This window comes from Cricetulus griseus (genome assembly GCF_003668045.3).
Source record: "Cricetulus griseus strain 17A/GY chromosome 1 unlocalized genomic scaffold, alternate assembly CriGri-PICRH-1.0 chr1_1, whole genome shotgun sequence".
NCBI classification, from domain to species: domain Eukaryota; kingdom Metazoa; phylum Chordata; class Mammalia; order Rodentia; family Cricetidae; genus Cricetulus; species Cricetulus griseus.
Genome location: NW_023276807.1, coordinates 102,417,527 through 102,443,281, shown reverse-complemented (window position 1 = coordinate 102,443,281; position 25,755 = coordinate 102,417,527). Strand labels below are relative to the sequence as shown.

General features: G+C 46.4%; 1 protein-coding gene across 5 annotated transcripts in view; it reads right to left on the bottom strand.

Annotated features, from left to right (window-relative positions):
- The window catches only part of Uvssa (UV stimulated scaffold protein A), a 40,307-nt gene extending 19,411 nt beyond the window's left edge, over nt 1–20,896 (bottom strand). Inside the window, exons 1-8 of one of the 5 annotated variants that reach the window (XM_035452587.1) lie at nt 20,790–20,896; nt 20,166–20,265; nt 11,456–11,786; nt 10,645–10,765; nt 9,488–9,832; nt 8,766–8,933; nt 8,431–8,543; nt 8,079–8,207 (exon numbers count right to left, since the gene is read on the bottom strand). In XM_035452587.1, the coding sequence (XP_035308478.1) occupies nt 8,079–8,207; nt 8,431–8,543; nt 8,766–8,933; nt 9,488–9,832; nt 10,645–10,765; nt 11,456–11,786; nt 20,166–20,263 (1,305 nt within the window). In that variant the 5' untranslated portion in view covers nt 20,264–20,265; nt 20,790–20,896. The other 4 variants (XM_035452588.1, XM_035452586.1, XM_027387215.2 and 1 more) reach the window with 4 other exon arrangements.
- Nucleotides 20,897–25,755: the final 4,859 nt, after the last annotated feature.

The window sequence follows — 25,755 nt, the reverse complement described above, 5'->3', positions numbered from 1 at the left end:
TTCTTCCTTGTTCTTAAATTAGCACTGATAAGGCCTCTGGCTGTCTACTCTTCCACCACCAGGTGTTTGCCTTGAAAAAGATCCAGGCTTTCTTTGGGTCCACAGAAAGACCTGCAAGCCATTTCTATACTTTACTCTGCAACTATTCTGAGATGGAGTCCTCAAACTGTAACTAGAATTTAGAGATGCCACTGTTAATACTTAGGTAAAACTAAAGTGAAGCTTTAGTTCACATTTGATAAATATTGATATTGCAAATCCTTGGTGCCAAAGTTACCAAGGATAGCTGACAGATGAGCCATACCTGCGGGATGGGAAATTACTCTGATGTGGAAAAGCTCTGAGCCCTGGCTGTTGGGACACTCCTGTGATCTGCTCAGGAGTCTGACCAGGAACAGTATGGTCACAAGAGGCAGTCCCCTGGAAAGGCATCACAGCCCAGAGGGGAGAAGGCCTTCATGGGATGGTCTTAAACCTCAGTTGACCAGCCTCCACTCACTGTTTTGGAATCTAAATAATAGAGAGGTCATGACCACTGTGGTGGTCACCAGCCTTTAAGGTCACAGGGGAGATCAGAGAGAAGCCTGCATTCTGAGGGGTCCACAAAAAGTAGCTGGATGCCAAAGGTCCTGGGAAAGAACTCATACGTGGTAATAGAGGGACTGGTAATAACTTCAAAATGGGGCCACTTTTGAATGTTCTCAAGAACAATTCACTTTTATCCCACATGAGGGCCAAGTTTTATACTGTCATGAAACTACACAAAACTTCGTGAAACCAGTGGGGAGGACCAACCCTTAATGAGATCTGCACATGGGAGCCACGCATCAGCACAGGCTGGACATCTCACTCATACATTTTCTGACAGGTGAAATCCTTGGGTGCCTTTGAGGGATAGGGTGGGTGCTCAGAAACCCTTCCAGCCAGTCAGATGACTTCTCCCAAAGCTGGCCCCCTGGTGGGAACTACTGACTCCTACAGAGGGCCAACTCAACCACCCCACAGGACAGACACAAGCTTTTACCCACTACTGTTGCCACGGTAGGGGTACTGCTGGTTTTATACAAATTGATTCTCACCCACAGTTAAAAGGATTTAGAAAAATGAGTCGTCATGATCATAATTAAACAAGCAATAAAACGGCTAAAATATACAACGCAATCAGTTTACAGAAGTCGGGTGGTGAGTGCTAATTATTTGCAAAGGAATGGGAAGAGCATCTCAACATGCTGAAAGCCATGGCCGCCAAGCCCACAGCCTAGAGATACAGCTGGGACCATTAAATAAATTTTGTACGATCTAATTAACTTGGTGCGCAATCTCAATTACTTTTCACCCAAGAAATCACTTTTGTTCAGTTTTATGTGTGTCTATTTCCCTTTTAAAAAAAAATGATGTAAGGCCTCGTCAGACAAGTGAGTTCCAAACTGCATTTGTCTTTCAGCGGCTTGATGGCTATGCATTTAAAAACCCATTCTATCTTATAAACTAAAAATTAAACGTGCTCAGCTGTGATGGCCGTCATTGCATCTGCTATTTATATGCTAATGCCCTCCCTGGAAGGCCGTGCAAATTGCCCGGCCAGGCCAATATCTCATGTGCATCTCGGCTGCCAGGGACGCACCTTCAGAGGACAGAGGGCGTAGTGGTGCTGACCATGTGATAACACAGAACAGGCACCTGGTGGTCATTGAGTCAAACCTGTCCACATGCAGGAAACTCAAGCATACGTTCAAGTCCAAATATTACACTGGTGCAAAACTTCTTTTTGTGGAATGACCGTTTCTATAAAGGCAATGTTCACAAAAGAGATCTCACAATAATAGAATTGCAGGACACACAGGGATGGGCATTTCTCCTCCTCTTTTTTCCCGATCTGAAACAGTGCAGACGGAACAGTCTACAAAACCTGTCCTTGAGAACTAGTATGAGCAAACAGCCCCAGTGCCAGGGAGTTTCCTAGAACTGTAGCTCAAGAGCTGAGTGTAGCCTGCTACAAAGTATCAGGCAAGAAGCCTTGGTCACATGTGCCTAGAAGTCCATTTCCAGAGCAAGGCTAAGACCAGAAATCTCTACTGGATCCAAACAAGCAGCTAGACAGATGGGTAAGGGAGTCACATGCTGTCAACCAAATTGAGGCCTGGTAGCCTAGGTGGACACAGGCCAGGTGTGTTCTGGATTCAGTGATCCTAATGGGGATACTCAAACCTGCTCTGGGAACCCATAATATACGTGCTCCCAATGACAAGGTTGTGTGAGTGCTGCAGAGGCAGGGAGAGTTACCATGAATGAGGTTATGTGAACTCCACACATTAACATCCAATGAAGTGTGAAATCACTAATCATTCTTCCCAGGAGTGTGCAGAGAAAGCCAACCACGCAGGGGAGAAGAGTGTCCTCACAACTAACACTTGCCAGGACTGGAACAGGGCCCTCCGGGTGCCTTGGCTGCCATCTCAGGTGAGAGCAGGTGGCCAGCCTCTGAGAACATGAGGCCAAGCTATGCTGTGTGGCCTGTCCCAAAGGAATTGGTGCCACATTCATCAAGCAGCCTTTCCACTGGGCATCTGAGACTTTAGGAGGGGTCATGACTCATACAAGTTTCTCCAGATTGCTTTCTCATCTGTAAAATGGAGGAGATAATCTAATGGGTACTCCTGGAGCTAAAGAGATAACATATGAGAAGAAGGTGTTGAGAGCTAGGTCATTCTGGAAAGACAAATGATTGGGCTGGACACTAGAGCCAGGGAGAACCAAGACCAGTCCCATGCAGTGGGGTGCGGGAGAGTATAGGCTGATGGAGAGGCTGCAGAGCTGTTTTCTCCCATCCATGTGAGCTGACCCCTCCCCACTCTGTGCTGTTGGGTTCGTGCTTGGCCTTCAGTGTGATGGAGGGAGCACAGCACTGAGAAGGCTGTTTACGGGCCCTGCTGCTGCACAAGGTCCCGCAAGGCTGATTTAGTTTCCCTGCTTTCCACGGGTGTGCCTGACGGTTCAACATTTCATTCCCCGGGTTTTCTGCCCCTGTCCTTTTCACCTACAAGAAGCAAATTCTGCACATCCCAGGGAGCTTTCTTAATGCTGCAGGAGAATAGGTGGGCCTGGGTGAGTGAGTGCCCAGCATAGCACCCATGGGCCCAGTAACGAGGCTGCTCTGAAAGGCAGGCTGGCCAGCACCCAACACAGAAAGCAAGCAAAGCTGTATAGCATGAACCAAACAGATTGATTTCTATTGCTGTGAGAGGGTGAAGATGAGACCATGGTCCATCAGGATGGCTGCCACATGGCCCACAAGACTGGTGTGCACAAAGACACATTTATAACCACATGAACAGGTAGACCAACAGTCCAGGAAGGAAACAACAGCTGCTGACAAGTCAGACGTACTGATGTCTGCAATCACTGCTCTGGCCACCAGCTGGTGGGGATTTGTATTTTGTTAATTACATAATACAAACTAACCATGATCAGAGCTACATAATGAAAAGGCAGGCAATTTAAAAGTTTTCAAAGGATTTTTATCAGTCTAAATAATGAGGCCGCCATGGATTATTACAGCTCTTCTGTAACAGAGCAGGTGGAAACTAACTCTACCAAATGGCCCTCCACATTGATCGGGTCAAGATTTATCCCCAGCCTGCCTCCAAACTGAGCTGAACTGTGCACACTCTGTAAAGCAAATGCTTAGACATGTTTAAACTGGTTTAAGTATTTTTGAAGACAGACCATCTATGTCAAAAGGAAAGCAATACAGTCCAGAAACCAAAGGCAACAATCAAATAGGAAGTAGGGCTGGATTCCACAGATGCCTAGGGGGGAGAGGGGTAACCAGCACAGCCTGCATCAACACAACCTTCCAAAGACAGCCTGGATCTGTCCAAGGTCTGGGCTGCTGTTTATGACTGGTAGTATTGTATTTGTTTCAATCTCACACATTTGTTAGAAGTTCTTAAATGTTTAAATCATGCATTATTGAATTAGTGTTCCCAGCTCAGCCTGTTCTACATGAGGAGTTAACGATGCCAATCCCGTGCTAAATGGGGAAACACTAGGAAATGATTTAAACCCTCCGTAAATTTTATTTGGAAATTAGTGAACACCTCATCATGATTTCTAATTAAAACAGCTCTAATTAACATAGACATTCATTAGCCCTCTCCCTGCCCCTCCCCCACAAGACACTGTGGTGCAGCAGCCTTGCAAGGAGCTGCCCACCAGCTGCAGGAAGGGCGGACGATGTGCAGATAGGCAGTTGCTGTATCTATTCTGGGAAGCAGTGCTCACCTGAGCCTGAGCGCTGCCACTCACAGTCTGGGAGCCGCCAATCACTTCATCTACAAGCAGCGCCTCACTCGCTCTCCAGCTGCGGCAAGCAAAATCTCCAAGGACTTCAGAGCAGTGCCTTTTGTTAAAATCAGTTTGTAGAGACAGGTCTAGGAAGTGTCCATTCAACTGACAGCAGAGCAAAGCAATATCTGCCTTCCTACTGAAGGTAGGGCATCATTAGTCCAAGGGCTACCACCTCACTGGGCCCAGGCAGCCCTACATACCCACAGGATGGCCTGGGTTAGTGTGCTGACCTGTGTGACCAGAGGAGCCAGAGGACCCCATAACACCCTGAAGGGCCTGTCTTCACAGCGGATCCTATAGGCACAAGTGGAAGTAGCCAGGTTTCAGCTTTGAGGGGTACCATCTACCTACTGAGATACACAAAGATACATGTACTAATCTGGGTAAGGTCAGCCACTGGGTGCAACAAGGGCTAGTGAGATCAGTGCAGGGCCTGGGCAGCACATCAACCCAAGACTGACCACCATGTACCACAGGAAGATTGTGATTGCAGTATTAAAGTGCTGGGTCTCAGACTCCTATGTCTGTGCCCCATGGGAGTCAGGAAATGGCCAGTGAAACTGCCCTCAGTCCTGGAAGCCAAAGTACTGAAGGCAGATCCACAACAGGAAGCTAGGACTGCAGCTGGTTTAAGACAGCTAGCAGGAGTCAGGCAAGCCTTTCAGTCTTCTTTGCTGTAGTACTGGGGATTGAACCTAGTACCTCAAACATGCTAGGCAGTACTCTACCACTGAGTTAAATCCCCAAGCCTTTATCTATTTTGAAACAAGGGCTCACTAAATTGCCCAGGCAGCCCTAGAAATCAGTCTGTAGCCCAGTCTGGTTTTTAAGTAATGATCTTCCTGACTCACCCTCTTTACCCTCTTTTTCTTTTCTTTTCTTTTCTTTCTTTCTTTCTTTCTTTTTTGTTTTTGTTTTTTTGAGACAGGATTTCTCTGTATTGTTTTAGAGGCTGTCTTGGAACTCGATCTGTAGCTCAGGCTGGCCTTGAACTCGTGATCCTCCTGCCTTCAGCAAATTCTACCAGCATGCACCACCACAACCGGCCTGACTCACGTAATTGGGATCACAGGCTTTCATCACCAGGTCCAGCTTCCACTTAGCTGCCTTGGGTGCATGGCCACTATCATACAGGTAACTGAGCCATGGTCACAAGCCATATAGGAAAAATGGAGCTTTCTTACCTGGGCTCTGGGGATGGAAGTTGTAGCACCCGGAGATGACTGAACTAAATGCAGAACCCTGACCCAGAAGTTGCATATCCTCACCACCCACAAAGGTATCATGAGTGGCCTGTAGGACAGAAGACTGCTCAGGTTCCCTCCAGCAGCCAGGAAATACAGAGCTAAGAGATATGGCTAAGGCAACAGTGCCCAACAACACCCAGCTTTGCCTATCTGACAAAGCTTTAGGCCAAGGCTTGCTAAGACCCTCAGGGCTAAGTCCTGCCAGCCCCAGTGCTGCTGGTGGTTCTAGGCCTTGCAAAACCCTTCTGTGCTACCCAAGAACATTCAAAACTCTGTGGCTACTCCCTGGAACACTGGCTACCCAAGGATAGCACTGCACTGCCAAAACCCATCAGTAAGGTGACTGCCCACATAATGTAGGAACTGGTTTGGCTGAGCTCTTCAGCAGAATAGTGAGATGGCCTTCCACTTCACAGGCTCAGTCTTGGCCAAACCTGAGGGCACTGATAACTTGGGACACTGAGTGCAGAGAACAACAAACTCTGACTGCTACAGTGAGGGTTGGAGAAATGTTCTCCACTGTAGACACACAGTGCTCAAAATTCATAAATCTGACTTAGATAAGTGACACAACAAAATGACACAACTCTCATAAGACATTAATGGCACACACCAAACACTGCCAAACAGACTCAATTGCAGCATTGTATTTTCATCATTGCCATAAACTCAACTGTTGGTCGACTGAAGGAGAAGCAAGGTCGCCCTCTGCTGGTCCACATCACACATACCCTCTGCAAAGCTGGGACCACCAGAACTGTTAGGAGCTCCCTCCTAACTCATCTGGCTCTAGCACTTCCTGTATGTACTGCCCTTCCAATGTGCCTACTAGCTGCCACAGGGTACTAATCAGGGTCTCTAAATGATAGACATTGGGTGTCCTTGGTTTCAGGCTGGAGCTGTGGATGGCTTCAAAGTTGACCTCTTCCTCAGTAAAAGACAGTGTTGTTTCCACCTCAAAGCTAACTTCCAAAACAGAATTCACAAGTCAGACTGCCCAGGTCAGCTGGCCCACTAACCTCTAAGGCAGTGGTTCTCAACCTTCCTAATACTGCAACTCTTTAATACAGTTCCTCATGTGGTGGTAACCCCCAATCATAAAATTATTTCATTACTACTTCATAACTGTAATTTAGCTACTATTATGAATTGTAATTTCAATAACTGATATGTAGGATGTCTGATAGGTGACCCCTATGAAAGGTCAGACCCACAGGTTGAGAACCATTGCTCTAAGGCTAGGCTCAGGGGCTAGGCTCAGGGTTCAGGTTTAAGACAGGATTCCACGGGGACGTGGCAGCTCTGATGTCTGTTTTCTCTGTGTGGAAATCAGCTGAGAGGAGCCAGTGAGATGTCTCAGCTAGAAAAGGCACTTGCCAAGGACCTGAGTCTTGTCTCTGGACCTACATGGTACAAGGAGAGAACTTACTCCCATAAATAAATGTAAAGTTTTAATTAAAACCACCTAAGAGAAACATGGGATGATGACTGTCAGCTGGAAGCTGTGAGAAGAAGCAGGTGACAAAGAGTCTGGACTGTGACAGTATTGTGTCGTGCAACCAAAATCTCAAGACCCATCTACCCCAAGTGCAGCCATATTCCCCAGCTCTGTGGACATTTGTCCATGCAGGCTTCAGGCACAGGGTTTCCATTCCCACTCCAAGGGCATCCCCTCATCCAGGCATAGCAATATACTTTGCCGTCCAGCCAGCTCCAGTGTACCTGGCATGGATGGCCTCTGTGGCTCCTAGGTCACTACAGGACTGAATCCTTGCCCACTACCAGGCACCCAGAGCACATGCCCCATACCTCTGTCTGGCCCTGTCTGGGACTCCTGTCTCTCCAGCCCCATCCATGGGACTCACGTACTCCTGCTCTATCTCAACACCAGATCCTCACTCAAGATACAGCACCTTGTCAGACCCCCCGAATATCAAAAATATACTGCTTTTACTTACAAACAACCTGGCCTATCCAAGTTTGAGGCCACACACAGTCCGACAGGTGGCCTTCAGATCTCCACCCCAAAGGACACAGTACCATGCCCACCTGACTACACCAGAACATTCTGTAGGTTTCATTCTGTCTGACTGATGTGCTAGCAACTCCACAGAAGTACCCTCCCCTACTTAACACTAAGCTAGGGCACACCCTGGTTCTTTGGGCTCTCAGGAGGTGCCCTTGACACATGGGTTTTCAGTACTTTGTAAGTATCCTTGGCTATAACACAGGATGAACAGACCCCAACAGCAGTAATGTAGCTACCATGAAGTGACTTCACAGAAGACCTGCTGAGGGACAGGCCAGAACCCCAAACCCAGAGGAGCAGGTCGATCCTCTCTCGGGAGAGACTGAACTGGGACCCCCACCACAAGAACTTAGTAAGGAAAAGCTCAGAATCTTCTGAAGCTTGTGACACCTGCCTGCTGAAACGGCTGAGTGCAGACTCCTGGGACCTCTCAGCTCAGCTCCACAACTCACCCTGCTCCTCTGTCCTCTCTCAGGCTTGATGTTCAGTTCCTCATATTTCTTCAGAGCAAGTTCCAATTCCATTTTCAGGTCAATGGCCTGTTTTAAGTGTTCACTGTAGATCCCTGCACGGGTAAACCGCTGTAAAACAAAGGATGACTCACAAAGGTCCCAGACGGTCCCCAGAGAGCCTGGTCTGGCCAGGAGGCCCACTGCCTAGTTGTCCCTTACAGGAAGGGACAAAGCTCTAGGGAGAGGGGTAATGTTAATCCCCACCCAGGTCAGTGTTCTCGACTTCCACATCCTTGCTTTGCCTTGTCTTTGAGCCCAAGTTCACTGCTGAAGGCCAGGTACTCAGCCTCACCTGGACCCAGGAGCACACAGCTGGCAGAAACTTGATCTGGATGAGTCTGAGCGAGTCTCGAGCAGCATGGAGGACAGCAAGGTTGTCTTCATTCTCTAGGACCTTTAGACCATCTAAAACAAGGCAGAGTAAGTCACAGAAGAATGCTAAGGCTGGCCATGTAGCAGAGGCCATTAAGCCCATTGAAAATGTGACTCCAAGCAGGTCCCAGACACTGGTCAACCCTGAGAGAAAAAACACTGTCTAGGAAAATATCTGGGATGATATAAACAATTCTGGCTCAGCATTGAGGCTGCCCCTCATACAACTCCACTGTCTCAGCCATGGCATCTCACCCAGAGGGCTAGATCTCTCAGAGCCACCTTCTCTTGTCTTTCTCTCAGGACTGTCTTCACCTGTTGGTTCCAGGGTCTCAGTGACCCCTGCCATTCTGCCTTTTCTTGACAGGCTCTTCATTTCCTTCAAATGCCTGCTAGGCAGGGTCTCCAGAAAGGACCTGTATGCTTACAAGGCAAGGTGCAGTACATCAAAGATATTAACCTGAAGCTGTGGATCTTGAAGAGGACACCTGGTCCAACAAAGATAGATAGATGGACAAGTAAGCACCTCTGTACCCACAAGGCTGGAATGTCAGAGCAAAACACTACTCTGCCACATCCCTGCCACTGTAAACACAGAAAGAAATTGTGCTTTGATCACATTTTCCTCCTAGGAAGGTGCCTCTGGTAGACCTTCACATGTAATGCCCATACAGCTGCCAGGGACTCTGTATTCCTGCTCATAATCTCATTAGTATAGGGCTATAATGCCCAGAGAATCCCAAGTAGCTGATTCATGGTGATGGAGGTCCAGCATGATGGCAGAAACCTAGAGCACAGTTACACAAAAAAGACTAACCAGATGGAGGTCCCTCTACCCGTCACAGCCCAGCCCAAGGAACTGCTGTTCCCAAGTCTAAATTCTACCATGGGACAACCTGGTGCTAGTGAGGGAGCTACAAACCTGGCTAGGTCAGAGAATCACATGGAGGCACTGCACAACATCAGCAACCAGTTACCTGAGGGGAGTTCCACGTCCAGTGTGTACTTGTGGGATCCCAGCCCATGGCTCCTCAGGAACTCCTCTGGGTCACTGTGCTCATCCTCATCCCTGGAGGGGTCTTGCATGGATGACTGGGCTAGTGCCTTCAGACCAACAACAGATTCTACATGGTATGTAGAGGCAACCAGGTCCTTGCTACAGCATGGCTGCTCTTCATTCTGGGATCCAGGGAGATCAGACTCATGAGAAGTTGCCTCACCAAAGAATTTATCCTCTGGGTATGGGCCCAAGTCCAAGGGCACCAGCAGCTTAAAGCAGTTTTCCACTTCTGTCAGGCAGCATCTGATTTCATCAGACATTTCTGCAGACATTGAAACACCTGATTATTATGTCATCTTGAGCCAGAGAGCAACAGATGGCCAAGACTACTCCTCAAGGCACCAAAGGGAGGGTTCATGGTGCCGCCAAGAAAAGCCAATGCCCTGGCACAAAAATCGTAACACTTCCAACTATTTAATAAGCTAGCACAACAGTCTTTGGATTACATCTCTGATCATGACTATGTGGCAGCTCACAGGAGCTAATGTGACCACTAACACGGGCCAACCTTCCACTCAGGATGGTGCCAGGGCAGGACATGCCATCACTACAACATACTTGACAGGGCGCCCCTTCCTGGGGCCCTCTACACCATCCACAGCACAGCTATGTGACTGCAGCCTATCCCAAGGCCTGGGCTTTCAAGCCCACACTGAGGACAGGTGTGTGCAGGAGGTTCCGGACACAAGAAGAACCTAAGACCTGCTTCTAAGAGCAGAGAGCACTGTACCATCTCACCAGGCCTGGCTCCCAGGAAGGAGGAGGATCTGGGAAAAGAACTAGCAAGAACAGATGTTGGACAGGAGAAGAATGAACAAGGTCTCCTGCTAGTGACCAAGTGTAGACTCCTTCCTGGATTCACACCTATGTCCAGCCTCTCTGTTCAGAGAGTCTTAAGCCAAGTAGTTATAGGAAGACCAAAGCACCAGGATACACATGAGCTACAGGCAGCCTGTTAAGGCTCAACCCCATCCTGAACCATCCTGTCTTGCAAACCTGAGATTGAAGAACAACTAGGGAACAAGTACAAGAAGCCATAGGGGGCAGTTTCAAGGGCTTAGCCTAGGAACTTACCTTCCATTTCCCTCTTAGCCCGTTCAGCACTTTCTCTGTGGATTTTATCCAAGTGCTTCTGCTTCTCCTCTTCTCGCTTCCTTTCTGCCACAGTCCTAGCATTGACATCCTGAAAATCCACCTGAGAATTTGAAAAGGAAGTTTAGGATTGCCTACAACAAACACAAACCCAAGTAAAGAAGACACATTGCCATCAACACAAGGCCAGGATCTTGATGGTTCTTAGTCTACAGCATCTCAAATGGGCTGCCTCATCCTGCCACATCTCCCACATCCAGCACCAAGTGCAGTGCTGTTAGGAAGCAGCATGCTTCTCTAACGGCAGTCCAGGGGCTGCCAGCTAGACCCAGAGGGGACACACAACCCAGGAGTGAACTCCGGAGAACAGGGGACATCATACAGGAACCACAACCATTCAGGAAGGCCCATCCAATGACAGGGGCATGACAGAATCTGGGCAATGACAGAAGGGCTGGAAGACATAACATTACTAAGCACAGCACCAGTCAGTGCCCATGGCAAGAATACGGTAGTCCCAGAAAGGGGAGCCCATCCTAAAGCAGAGGGCATCTAGGAGGATGATTCTACAGGTTCAGCTCCACACTCAGGCAAATGCCAGGTGCAGTTTTCTTTGCTAAGGCTGTTCTGATCTTTAGGGAGCATCCTCCATTCTACTGTATGCTGATCCAGCTGCTTTGTCTACCCAGGTCTGTACACCCTGCAAAAAAACTCAATGAAAAGAGCTCTTTCATTGGCTAGCCAGTCTCACCCACCCCAAGGAAGCAGACTGTCCTGTCCAAGACACACTTACCTTTTTGGTGTGTTTTAAGAAGTGGTAGCCCAAGGCTAGCTTCTTATAGGCCTCCCCAAACTTCTCATTCCAACCTTCTACAGCCTGCATGGCTGCTTGCTTTAGCCTCTGGGCTGCCTCCCGTGGGGGTGGCAGGGGATGGTCATTATCTGTGCCTAGGGTGAGCTCTAGGAATTCCTGGAAGTCAGAAACAAGCAGCACTCTGAACTGATGAGACCTGGTGAAGAGCTCATCCACGATCTGGAAGGCCGAGAGGCGTATCTCAGCATGGTCTTGGGTCAGCTGTGTCTTCAGCAGGTGGTAAGCATGGCTCAGCTGCTCCTCTGAAGACCTGGGAGCACAAGCCAGCCTCACCAAATGCTCACTCATGAAGGACAAAATAAGTGTCATTCTTTGTGTAGGGACACTACATTAACAAATGGCAGGGACTGTGCTTAGCATGCAATCTTCATTCTTCCCTTCTAAAGCTGAGTGGACATACTAGTGTCTAAGCACCAAAGGTGCCCATTGCTGTCCTGTTTCAGTACTGCTCCTGAGCCAAGAATATTTTCTACATTTTCAAATGGCTAAAGCAGCTGTTGATGTGGCACAATGGTAAAGCACCTGGCTAGCACGTGTGAGGTCCTCAGCTGGACCTCCAGCATTGCAAGATAAATACCATGGTTGAAACACATAAGATAATGCTTTTTTGACATATGAACATTACATTAAGCATCAAGTATAAGGGGCTGGAGAGATGGCTCAGTGGTTAAAAGCCCAAGCTGCTGGGTTTGATTCCTAGTACTCACATGGAGGCTCACAACCATCCCTAATTCCAGTTCTAGGAGATCCTACATCCTCTTCAGGCCTCCCTGAGCAGCAGGCATGCACATGGTGCACAAATACACATGCCATCAAAATACCCATATACATAAAATAATTAAAAAAAAAAAAAACAAAGTCTACCACTGGATAGTCCCCAGCTGCTTGCATAGTTGACATCCACAGTATATTAGGTCCTTCACAGTGTAACAGTAAGACAGGAAAGTAAGGCAGAGAGTGGGGTTCAGAAGGCCTTGTATAAAGCCTTACAAGATTAGGAGAAAAACATACTGGTGCCATTGACATAGGGACAGAAGTACTCTAGAATAGCTAAGAGTAATCAAAGGTTCATGCTAACACTAAAATACACAACCCTTGGTGGAAACTTAAAATGTTAATGAGTCATGTGATGCATGAAGGTACATATAGAACTATATATAACAGGAAATACACAGAAAGCTTGTACTGTGTAAATAAGCTTCCCTTGGAAGTATATCTTTCTTTCCTTCCTTCCTTCCTTCCTTCCTTCCTTCCTAAAGAAGATGTACTACTAGTGTATGTGTGTGTTAGTGCAGGCATACACATGCCATGGCATGCGTGTGGAGATCAGAAGACCATGTTCAGGAGTTGGTTCTCTCATTCCCAGAGCAAATGTAGGTTGTCAAGCTTGTAAGGTAAGTGCTTTACCCACTGAGCCATCAGCATGCCAATGCTTGAATAAGCACACCAAAAGATAATCTGGTTGGTCATGAGCAGAGGTTAGAAGTCAGCCCTTCATGAATCAATCAAGGTATGCTGCAAAAGTCACACATCAGGGGCGGGATGTAGTGGCACACACCGTTAATCTCAGCACTCCAGAGGCAGAGCCAAGTGAACCACTATCGAGTCTGAGGCCAGCCTAGTGATTTCAAAGCCAGCCAAGGCTACACAGTAAAACCCTGAATCAAAACATTAAAAAATAAAAATAAGAAAAGTCACATACCATGTCCTGTGGCAACTCCCTGGTAAGGACAAGCAATTTCTTTCTTTCTTTCTTTTTTCTCTTTCTTTTTTTCTTTCTTTCTTTCTTTTTTTCTTTCTTTCTTTCTTTCTTTTTTTGCTGCAAACTGCATGAGACTTTATTGTAATTTAACGAGCTAACCCCATGTTAGCTCTGGTCTTTTGTCCACCCACCAGGCTCACGATTGGTGTGCCTCCAGGCTTGGAGGGCTTGCCCTGTGTCGATCGGTCAACTGGTTGTTATGGCCCATAGGCCCTCCCAGGGTGGTTGCTATGCTCTGTGCGTCATTGCTGGGTGTAAAGTACACCCAGGGTCGTAAAGCATAGCACCACCAGCTAACTTCTGATTGGTTCCTTGTCACGAGGCAGGCACCTAACCTCTAGTGACTAAGACAAGGTCTTAGCGAGCACATGTTACTGTAATGGCTACTGAAATGGGGAGCTGTTTTGTTTTTTTTGTTTGTTTGTTTTGTTTTTTGTTTTTTCGAGACAGGGTTTCTCTGTATAGCTTTAGAGCCTATCCTGGCACTCGCTCTGGAGACCAGGCTGGCCTCAAACTCACAGAGATCTGCCTGCCTCTGCCTCCCAAGTGCTGGGATTAAAGGCGTGAGCCAACAACGCCCGCCCAGCAAGGACAAGTAATTTCAAAGGAGCCATTAAACCACACTTACATATCCCTCAGCAATCACTTTCTTTTGTCTCCCTGTTTGCTTGCCCCAAGGCTTAGGTGGATGCTCAGAGACTCAATTATGCAAGCATCTGTCCAGTTGGCTCAGTGCAGTTGGCAATGGTGCAGTGGATACGTCTGGAACGTATCTGGTCACTAGCTCTGTTGTATGCTGCTACCTCCTGGTGCTTTCCTGAACCATGGAAGCCCTGCTTGCCTCTCTCCAGTCTTAGCCTTCTTTTCAGAACTCCTCACTAGAGCTCTGGACTTCTAGATAGCTTCCCTGTGCCAGCCATTTTCTATCCTCTTTTGCCTTGTCCTTTCTGTTCACTTACAGTAGACAATCCACCTATAAGGCCACTGATTTAGCTTCCCAGATATTTTATATTCCCTTACATATGAGGTCCAAAGTCTTCATTTTTTTAAATGAGTCCTTTTTTTTAAAGATTTATTTATTATAAATTATTTATTATAACGTGTTCTGTCTGTCTGTATGTCTGCAGGCCAGAAAAGGGCATCAGATCTCACTACAGATGGTTGTGAGTCACCATGTGGGAATTGAACTCAGGACCTCTGGAAGAGTAGTTAGTGTTCTTAACCTCTGAGCCATCTTTCCAGCCCACTCCTGTTTCCACTTTTCACCTGGTTGACAATCTGGAAAAATACAGAGCACCCAAGCAGGCAAACTTCTTCTTTGACTAACCTAGCTGTCTGGTTATTTATTTAGAAAAATAATTTATTAGCCAGGCGTTGGTGGTGCACGCCTTTAATCCCAGCACTCGGGAGGCAGAGGCAGGGGGATCTCTGTGAGTTCGAGGCCAGCCTGGTCTCCAGAGCAAGTGCCAGGACAGGCTCCAAAGCTACACAGAGAAACCCTGTCTCGAAAAACCAAAATAATAATAATAATAATAATAATAATAATAATAATAATAATACAATTTATTTAACTTTGTTTTATGTGCACTGGTATCAGATCCCCAGGAACTGGAGTTACAGACAGTTGTGAGCTGCCATGCGGATGCTGGGAATTAAACCTGGGTCCTCTGGAAGAGCAGCCAAGCACTCTTAACCACTTGAATCATTTCTCCAGCCCCAGCTTGGGACTTTTCAGAGGCTCTCAGGAAAAGACTTTTCCCACCAAGGCAGAAAGAAATGTGCCTGTAGCAGGGACTTGCATTCCAGTCCCAGGAAATTTAATGCAGGATATGTCCCTGAAGAGACAACACTAGCCTATCTGTCAATGAGACACAGAAAAGCTGGGGCCTCAAAGCAGTGTTTCTAATCATTGGGTAAGCCACATTCAATTCACCCAGAACCCCCAGGGAGTGTGATGGACTCGGGGATATCCCAATCCCTCAAGTTTCCTGAGGATTCTACACACAAGTCAGAGGGAAGTATCTTCCTACACCCACAGGCTGCTTCTTGTCTCTCCTCTTAAGATACACACTTGGATGCCTGGCTACAGAGCATCCTCAAGAACTGAAATTATGTTTGATCCTGGGCTGTCAAAATGGCTTAGCAGGTGGATGTGCTTACTGGGTATGTCTGAAGATCTGAGTTAGATCCCTGGAACCCACACAAAAGTGGAAGGAGAGAACCAACTCCACAAAGTCATCCTCTGACCCACATACGCCTGTTTGAACCGCATGTGCATTAATGTGTGCACATACACAAATAATACATTTCAAAAATGATCCTGAGAGCTTAAAGAAAAAGAGGCTAATATTTTACTGTAACATCTTCTGGTCTTGATATAGGCTGGCTGGTAGGAAGTTTGGCCAAAGAATGAAGGACCTAAACTTGGTCCTCACTATTTGTACTCCTGACAAAAAGTAGAGGATCTGGGAAGAAAAGAAGAAGTATACCAATAGATTATTTACCCAAACTCTCACTTCTGTTCATTCTGAGTGAATACCTTCCCAGATCAGGAACTTACTAATTGGTGTCATATCACCCCAGTAAGGACTCACAGATGTAGACTGGTGATTGAAAACCTCCTTACAGGGATGAAAAGTTAAGAAACATGTCAACTACAATAAAACCAGAAAAGCTGCTCCATGTCTTAGTTTCTTCTCTATTGCTGTGATTAGACTCTATGACCAAGGAAAGTTTATTTTGGGCTTAACAGTTTCAGAGGGTTAGAATCCACAATAGTGGAGCATTAGCTGAGAGTACTCACCTTAAACCACAAGCAGGAGGCAGAGAGAGCTTGGGGATAGCACAAGGCTTTTGGAGACACAATGCCTGCCCCAATGACACATCTCCTTTAACAATAACAATTGAGGTGCCTCAGAAAATTATTGATGTGGCTGGGAAATTTTAAATTTCTTTCCAATATAGTTTGTTCTCTGCATGTCCTGATTGTTGAGAGTGTTTTGGTCAACTTGACACAAGCCAGAGTTATCTGAAAAAAAAATCTCAGTGGAGACACTGTCTCCAGACCGCCTGTGGGCAAACAAGTCTGTGGGGGCGCACTTTTTTTTGTTAATATTGATGTAGGAGGGCCCAACCCACTGGGGATGACCCACCCCTGGGCAGGTAGTCCTAAATTGTATAAGAACGCAGATTGAGCAAGCCATTGGGAGTAAGCCAGTAAGCAGTATTCCTAAATGGATTCTGCTTCAGTTCCTTCCTCCCTCCTACTTCAAGTTCCTGCCCTGGTTTCCCTCAGTGTACAATGTGACCAAGTTTTAAGATGAAATAAGCCCTTTTCCCTGCAAATTGCTTCTGGTCATAGTGATTTTATGACAGTAATAGAAAAGTAACTAAAACACAGCCTTAAGCAATAATCCAGAATCTCTTACTAAACAAACTTGTGTATAACCAGGGTTGATGGGAATGCTCAAAAGCCAAAGGAGCTATTGTTTTCTGCTTCATTTCTTGCTTCTAGGTTCCTTTCTTGAGTTCCTGTCCTGATGGACTAAAAGATGTAAGATGAAATAAGCAACTCCACTCCAAGTCACTTTTGGTATGGTGTTCACCACAGCAACAGAAAGCAAATGAGATCAAGGCCCTGGCTGTAGTCATCATGTTACTCTTGTTTGGACATTGCATTTTTAATTTCTTTGTCTTCTAATGTCTTCTAAGATACAGCAATTTCAGTGTAAACTGGGGAATCCAAATTCTCCTCCTCAGTCACTAGATGCAGTTTTGTGATCCCTCTTACTTGCCCTGAGATATCATGGAAGTAGTTATAGATGATCACTTTTTTTAACTTAAAAAAATATTGTTGTGTGTTTGACTCATGGTGTGTGTGTGTGTGTGTGTGTGTGTGTGTGTGTGTGTGTGTGTGTGTGTGTGTGCATTCTACAGCACATATGTGGAGATAAAAAGATAACTCTATGGAGTTGGTTCTCTCCTTCCACCTTCTCAAGGGTGGAAGGATTAATCTCAGGTTGCAGGCTTGCATAGGAAACACCTTCACCATTTTAACAGCCACCAGATTGCCCTTCTTCAGCTTCCTTGCTTCCCTAAAGGATTCCTAAAACCACAGATCTCAGGTGGAAAGTGAGGTCCAAAAGGCCTTGTACAACGCTTACATAATTAAAATACACTCCTGGGGGGGATTAAGATGCTAAGGAGGCATTGTCTTAGTTACTTTTCTATTGCTGTGATAAGACACCCAATCAAGGAAACTTGCAGAAGAAAGTTTACTGGGGCTTACGGTTTCAGAAGGAGAGTCCATGATCATCATGGTAGGAAGCATGGCAGAAGGCAAAGTATTGGATCAATAGCTAAGAGCTCACATCTTGAGACAACAAGAAGCAGAAAGTAAGATAAGTAGGAATGGAATGGGCTTTTAAAACCTCAAAGTCATCGGGTGTTGATGGCGCACGCCTTTAATCCCAGCACTCGGGAGGCAGAGGCAAGCGGATCTCTGTGAGTTCGAGACCAGCCTGGACTACAAGAGCTAGTTCCAGGACAGCCTCCAAAGCCACAGAGAACCCTGTCTCGGAAAAAAAAAATAAATAAAAATAAAAATAAAAAAACAAAAGACCTCAAAGTCCACCCCCAGTGACGCACCTCCTCCAACTAGGCCACACCACACCTCCTAATCCTTCCTAAACCATTCCACCAACTGGGGACCATGCATTCAAATAGATGAGCCATTCTTATTCAAGCTACCACAGATGTGGAATGCATGAACTAATTACATAGAAATACAACAGACGGAGCAGGAAAAGCTCACAATAAGATAACACAAGAGCCCAACTCTTTGTATAGCAGGGATATTTGAGACGTTAAACTTTCTCCTTTCTCTAGCTAGCTTTCTCCTTTGGAAGGGTATTCATTCTTAATAAATTCTCTTGCTTTACTTGCTACTATCTACGTGTCTCTGTTCAAGTCTTTGTTCTGAGACACAAAAACCCAGAACCCCTCCAGAGGTGTCCTCTGAACTCAAAAGTGTCAGTGGGACAGACCCAGATGCAAAGCCCCAGCCTCTTCTAAAGTGAAAGGACCTTATAGTCCTCTGGGTGGCTCCTCTTTCTCTCTAAAACACCCTGTATAAAGCAGAGTACAGAATTTTTCTGGGTGTGCAGCAAAACTAGGTCTGGACTAGAGGTGTTAAGGTGCACCTCAGTGCGCCTTACCTGCCATGGAACCCACTGAAGGGACCTGCTCCCCTTTCGGCAGCCATAACAGCCGAACAGGTGCTTGCCATAAACTTGCCTTGGTCACTTAGAGGTCAGATGCCTGTCTCGTGACAAGGAACCCATCAGAAGTTAGTCACTAGAAAGTCAGATGCCTGCCTCGTGACAAGGAACCAATCAGAAGTTAGCTGGTGGAGCTATGCTTTATGACTCTGGGTGTGCTTTACAGACAAGCGCACAGCAATGATGTAGAGAGCAAAGCAACCACCCTGGGAGGGCCTATGGGCCATAACAACCAGTTGACCAATCAACACAGGGCAAGCCCTCCAAGCCTGGAGGTACATCAATCGTGAGCCTGTGCGTACCCCTAGACACTCCCCTTATGCTGCCCTATAAGATCTCTTGGGAGGCCCTAGGAACCATCTTTTGCTAGCCATCCGCCATGGCGGGTGGGTGAAAGACCTGAGCTAACATGGGGTTAGCTCGTTAAATTACAATAAAGCCTCATGCAGTTTGCAGCAAGCTCTTGAATCCGCCTGGTGATTGGGGTGACCTGGGACTCCAAGGGTGGCCTGGGACCCCAGATACCTGAGTTTTACAGGGGTCTAACACCACCAAGGTCTCCATCACACAATATTATAACAAGAGGCTTTATTTTTATTTTTTATTTATTTATTTTTTTGGTTTTTTGAAACAGGGTTTCTCTGTGTAGCTTTGGAGCCTATCCTGGCACTTGCTCTGGAGACCAGGCTGGCCTCGAACTCACAGCGATCCACCTGCCTCTGCCTCCCAAGTGCTGGGATTAAAGGCGTGCGCCACCAACGCCTGGCAACAAGAGGCTTTATTAAAATGTAAATACTCTATCACTTCATTAACAATCACTTAAGTTTTTTTCTTTTTGTGTCTGAGGTAATGAAGAATTTTGCTTCCTCACTTATTATGACTGCCTGAAGTGGCAAGGCAGGGTGCTTTCTTTGGAGGGACTACTAAGGATAAAAACAACTACCTTAAAACAGGGAGAACACTGATATCACATGCCTATAAATCCAACCCAGCACCTGGTAAGTGGAGGCAGGAAGATCAGAAATGCACAGCCAGCCTTAACTACATTGTAAGAGGTCAACCTGGGTTACATAAGACTCTGTCTCAAATAAAACAAAAGGAAAGGGAGAGTAGAGGTAGGCATAAGCTCAGAGGCATGGTTTACCTATCGTGCTTGGGGTAAGGATGGGAAGGCAGGGCTACTCACCCAATCACACACTCCTTACTCCAACAGTAAAGAAGATGCTATACTTTTACTGACAGAGTATGGTTGCTTTATAATATACGGAAATGGTCGGAGGCACCAAGCTTAGAAATTGGGCTACATTCTGGACTAATGTACCCTGAGATTACAGCCCCAGAACTCTTTTAGTGGTTCTTTAGATTTCTGACACAAGGTCTCACTCTGTAGTGCACCCTGGCCTGGAACTCATGACCCTCTTGGCCCCACCTTCCAACAGGCAAGTGCTTCCATTCCCTCGTGATCAGGTAACTCCTTTCCAGGTGATGAAGGAAGGAGGTGGCAGAGATGCACAAGAGGGCAGAGAGGTTCAAACAGTGTGGGTGCTCAGCAGGCCAGTTGTTATATACGTTTAACCTAAATACATACTTGCAAATTTTCTTCAGTTCCTTCATTTTCTGAGCATTCAGTTGGGATTCTCCTGAAGTTGTGAGCTCCTCTATCAACTGTGAGAGTTTCTGATCCATATCTAAAAACGAGGAACACGGAGATGCAGGATGAACATCCATTGCTTCACAGTCTCGGTTTTATCAACAAAACTTTACTGGGGGCCTCTAAGTACTGGGGACTATGGCAAGGGCCCTAGAGTGGGTCTCTGCAGGATGCCTCCCAGGCTAAGGAAGCTAGCTAGCTCATTACCACCGAAGGCCATCAAGATCTCCGATGGTAATTAGCTAGGATTCTGAAGATGAGGCTAACTCTGGCGGTCTACAGTCAGCTGTGCGGGAGTCGAAGCCGAGCCGGTACTGGCTCTTTAGAGGAAAATGTCACTAAATTATACTCAAACTGGCCTTCGCAAGCTGGCCTCCAGGATACTCGCTCTCTGCAAGCGACAGCCTCTTGACAACTGCAGGGACGACCGATCCGTCCCTGTGGGCCGAGGATCTGGACGGTCACGACCCTCACTCAGTGCGCCGTATTCGCTTGCCTGACCCTCTGCCTCAGGAAACCTAGTGACACAGCCCGCCGGATGCGGCAGCTCGCTTCGCCCACCTTTTCCGGTAGTGGCAGAGCTCTGTCACAAGCCCCAGAGCGCAGAAGGCATACATTCCGGAAGGCCCGCGGCGCAGGAGCGGAAGTCAGGCCCCCGCCAGTCTCCGTCATTTGCTCGAGTGGCTCCATAGCGCAGGCGCAAGGACGCAGTAACGCGGTGACGCAGATGCGCTTCCAAGGGGCGGGGTAGTTCTAGAAGAACTACGCGCGAGAAAAAGGAGGCGGGAGGGCGCAGCAAGTTCTTAAAGGGGAGGTGGCTCCCGGGCAGGAGTCTGAGACAGAGGCGTAGAAAGAGGTTTTGATCTGGGCATCAGTTCCTTGGCCACCAGGAGGCTCGCGGCCTATGTACAGCCCCTGTACATCTGCTAAGAAAGCTCAGAAGGGTGTGTGGGCGCAAGTCCGCTGTGGAGGGGTTGGCCCACCTGCCTGACTGAGTCAGCTGACCAACCCCAGGCCGGGCCATCCTAAGAGACACAGGGCTAGGCTGTCCCACGGTAGTGGTGGTTGCTTTGATTGGATATTTTTAAGTATCAGCTCTGTCTCGGCATAGAATGATTTTAAAGGATATGAAGGCTCACAGCTGAGTTATTTGCATCCTTCAAAAGCTGAGCTTGCTGCAAACAGGAGCAAGCAGTTGCATGCCAACAAGTCACAGGGAGTCCCTTCTGAGAAGGAAATAATACTAGATGCAGATTCTGAGCAACTGAAGAACTAACTGTAAATGATAGAGATAATTTCAAATTTCTTTTTTAAATCGCATTTCAATAGATTATGAAGTTTAATATTCAGGAAAAATTATGACAAGTTACTCAAGTAACATAGAGAGAAAAAATAGTAATATATATTCCAAGAGTTGTGTTCTTAGATAATTCAGTACACTACTTGAAGGTACACTGTGATAAACAGTCACACAGTATAATGGCACTTCAGTTAATGACAGACCAAATACAACACCTAATGACACATCAGGCTTTTAAGTTTTGTTTTGTTTTTTTTTGTTTTGTTTTGTTTTGGTTTTTGGTTTTTTGAGACAGGGTTTCTCTGTGTAGCTTTGGAGCCTATACTGGCACTCGCTCTAGGGACCAGGCTGGCCTCGAACTCACAGAGATCCTGCCTCTGCCTCCCAAGTGCTGGGATTAAAGGTGTGTGCCACCGGTGGCTTTTAAGTATTCTATGATTACAAAACAATGTAACTGCCTAATGTCCCATTTCTCAGACCATAGCAACACCATCAAGTGAACCAACCCCTAAAGTAACAAAATGAATTAGATGCAAAAGGCTGGGGAGTGTGGCTTACTGATAGAGCATATATGAGGCCCTAGATTTGATCACACACACACACACACACACACACACACACACACACACACACTCTCTCTCTCTCTCTCTCTCTCTCTCTCCTCTCTCTCTCTCTCTCACACACACACACACACACACACACACACACACACACACACACACACAAAGTAAGACTGCAAAGATAAATGGGACCAATTTAAAATAAAATGGATACAGGTGAAAGTTAGAAAGAACAGAACAGAGACATAGGAAACAAGTAGCAGGCCTGGTGGCACCTGCCTTTAATTCCAGTACTCAACTTTAATTCTTACTCAGGTAGCAAGGGCAGGTGGATGTTCAAGGACAGCTTGCTCTATATCGTGAGTTCCACTACAACCAGAGCTATTTAGGGAGATCCCGTCTCAACAATAATGGCAAAAGCCTGTATGGGGGGATAAGAGGAGCTTTATTGGCCATCAGGCCAGCAATTCAGAGATGTATACCTACCACTGGCACTGAGATTTTCATTCAGTAACCTATTTGTTCTTTTTTCCACCTACACAGACACCTGCATTCAAAGTGTTTAAATGCTATTTTTGCTGTTCTTCCAGATGCTTTGCCAAACTCATAAGACACTCAGGCTAGCATTAAATAGTGAGACCTTTATACAAAGGGTGGGCAGAAGCTCTGAAGCTTCACTGCCTTTCACTCAAAGCAATGAGAATTAGTCTTGGGACTCAGGAACTATGAGGAAACTACAAAAGCCAGCAAGATCTAAAAAATTAAAACAAAAAAACAACAAACAAAAGCAAAAGTATCACTTGCATCAGTTTTTCTGTCAAAAGAGCAATGTAGGGTACAGCAGTTTTGGGCACAGCAGAATAGATTGGAGTCACCATTCTGAACTCTATCCCTCCATGATCCATCAGTCTACTCAACCACACTTTCATGTTCAAAGGGCCTGGGCTAGAGAGATGGCTCAGCCGTTAAGGGCACCAGCTTTTCTTGCAAAGAACCTGGGTTCAATTCAAAGCCAACACCCACATGGGAATTGTGACTCACAAGTGTAACTCCAGATCCAAGCGATCTGATGCCCTTTTCTGGCCTCAGTGGACATTGTATGCATGTGGTACACATCATCTATATACACATCCAGGCAAACACTCAAACACATATTTTTTTTTCTAAATAGATCTTGGGGTAACATAGTAATCTATCAGCTTTATAGGCTCGAATTTACTCAAATACATCCCTCAAACAGAATTCTCCAAGTGGTTGTGTGCATGGTGTATTCCAGCAGTATTACCTTCCTGTTCTAATTTTTAAATATTTTGTTACTTGCATGTATGTGCACCATGTGTGTGTAACTGGTGCCCTAATTTAGAAGACATTGGATTCTGTGTAACTGGAGTCACAGATAGTTGTAAAGCACCATGTGGGTGCTGGAACCCAAACCTGGGTGCTCTGCAGGAGCAACAAATGCTCTTAACCACCAAGCCTTCTCTTCAGCCCCCAGCTCCACATTTTTTAAAATTTAATTTTATTTTATGTACATTGTAGCATGAGGGTGTCAGATCCCCTGGAACTGGAGTTACAGTTGTGAGCTGCCATGTGGTAGCTGGGAATGGACTCCGGGTCCTCTGCAGGAGCAGCCAGTGCTCTTAACCACTGGGCCATCTTCTCCAGCTACACAGTTCTCTTATAGGGGGAAATACACAGTGTACTAACAAGAGTGGGGAAGAATTACTAACCCGTAGAATAAGTTTAATCTTTTTTGCTAGTACTGTTCTATTTCTGTGTCCATCTGTTGCTGTTGCTTGTTCCTGGTGCTTGCCATAAACAAAAGTACACTTGGTCCCAGTATCCACTAAAGCCCAAGTTTTGCTTATTGGTAAGGACCAACAAACATGTAATTCAATGTGGGGCCTTGGACCACCCTGCCTGACCTCATGGGCAGGCAACATTGTCCGTCTTGTTAAGGGTGCAGTGGAGATTTGTTTTGTGAGAGCTCCTACCTCCACAGCAGTGGGAATACACTTAATACCTGAAGTTGCTCTCTAGCTTCCATGTGTGCACACACACCTATACACATACAAAATTGTGGTGGTTTGAATGAGAATGGCCCTCATAGGCTCATATTTGAATGTTTGGTCTCCACTTGGAACTGTTCAGGATCAGGTGTGGCCTTTCTGAAAGAGGTGTGTCACTGGGAATGGGTTTTTTTAAAAAAGCCCCTACTACCCTTAACTATCTCAAGATGTGACCATTCAGGTACTGCTCCTGCACACCTGCCTGCTGCCATGCCTTCCACCATGATGGTCACAGACTCTAATGCTCTGGAGCTGTGAGCCCTCAAATTAAATGCTTTCTTCTATAGGCTTCACCATTCAGTGTCTTATGGCAATAGAATTAACCAAGACAAAAACCTTGCAAATCAGTATCTTTATTTTGTCCCATTATGTTTCCTATCAAATCAGAGGCTAACATGGGAAATGTCACCTGCATGTCCTTTCCCATGTGTCGTTCCTCCCTCATGCAAGCTCCCTCAAGGCAGACAGCTCAGCTTCAGTTGTACATCTCATCACCCAAGGCAGGAATCCTGCAACTGCCACTACAGCAGAGGAGCACGCCAACTTATACCACACAGAGAAAGCCAAGGCACCAGCAGACCAGAAAGGATTCCACTTAATTCCAGCTTGGTGAACCAATGAGTTTATTTGGATTACTTGTAGAACATGAGAGACTTGAAGGCAGCTACAGAACCAAGTAGTCCCCATGTAACTTAAAAGCAGCTATAACACTCCCACTCCCTTCTCTGTTTACCCTGTAAAATCTGGCACCTTCCCTCTTTCCCCAAGACAATGTTAACATGTTTAACCACCTGGAAGTCATCTGCATGTGATTGCAGCTGCTCTAAGGATGATAATGACCATACCAACACAAAGGACAGCTACATTGCAGGGAAGCACAGAAAAAGTGCTGATGTCATTCTGCAACCACTTCTCACTGGTGCCATGGGTAGAAGCAGAAGGCCCCAGACAGGCTACGGCTCCAGAATGAGTATAGAGAATGGAGCACATAGAGCATAAGGTAGCTCCAGAGAGCACTGAAAAGCAGTGGGTACCACAGGCAAAGTCTACCCATACCACAGTTGAACTGAAGTGCACGTGTTTGGCTCCACTGGCAGAACTGAGTGATGTGGCCAATGCAGTTGCCATGCAGGAAGAGTCAGAACTGCAGAGTTCAACAGAGAAGAGCAGACAGTGTCCTGAGTGGTATGAGGAAGTGAACACTCAGGACACCTGCTTGCTGGTGTCTACAGTTTGAACCTTTACCTCAGCAATGGCTCCCAAGATCCCCAAAACAGAGACAACAGGAATTGCTATTAAGATCCACTTTGGTTCTCCCAAAACCAGCAATGTTTCAGCTCCAAGTGGGCTCTGGGTAGGCCAGCAGGAGCCAGCTGTTACCTTAGGCCTCTTGGTATTTATACCCCAATTCCTCAGAAGATTCCCTTAGAGATTAACAGTCTAAGTTGTGTATAATGGACCAGGATAGGTGTGCCAAGTCCTCTTCACTATAGTGATAGGACAAACCCAGGTACCATATAGGTGCTGCATGGCCTACTGGCTGGCAGGGTAAACAAACATAAGAGACCTAAGGTCTTACAAACACCTCACACAAAAAA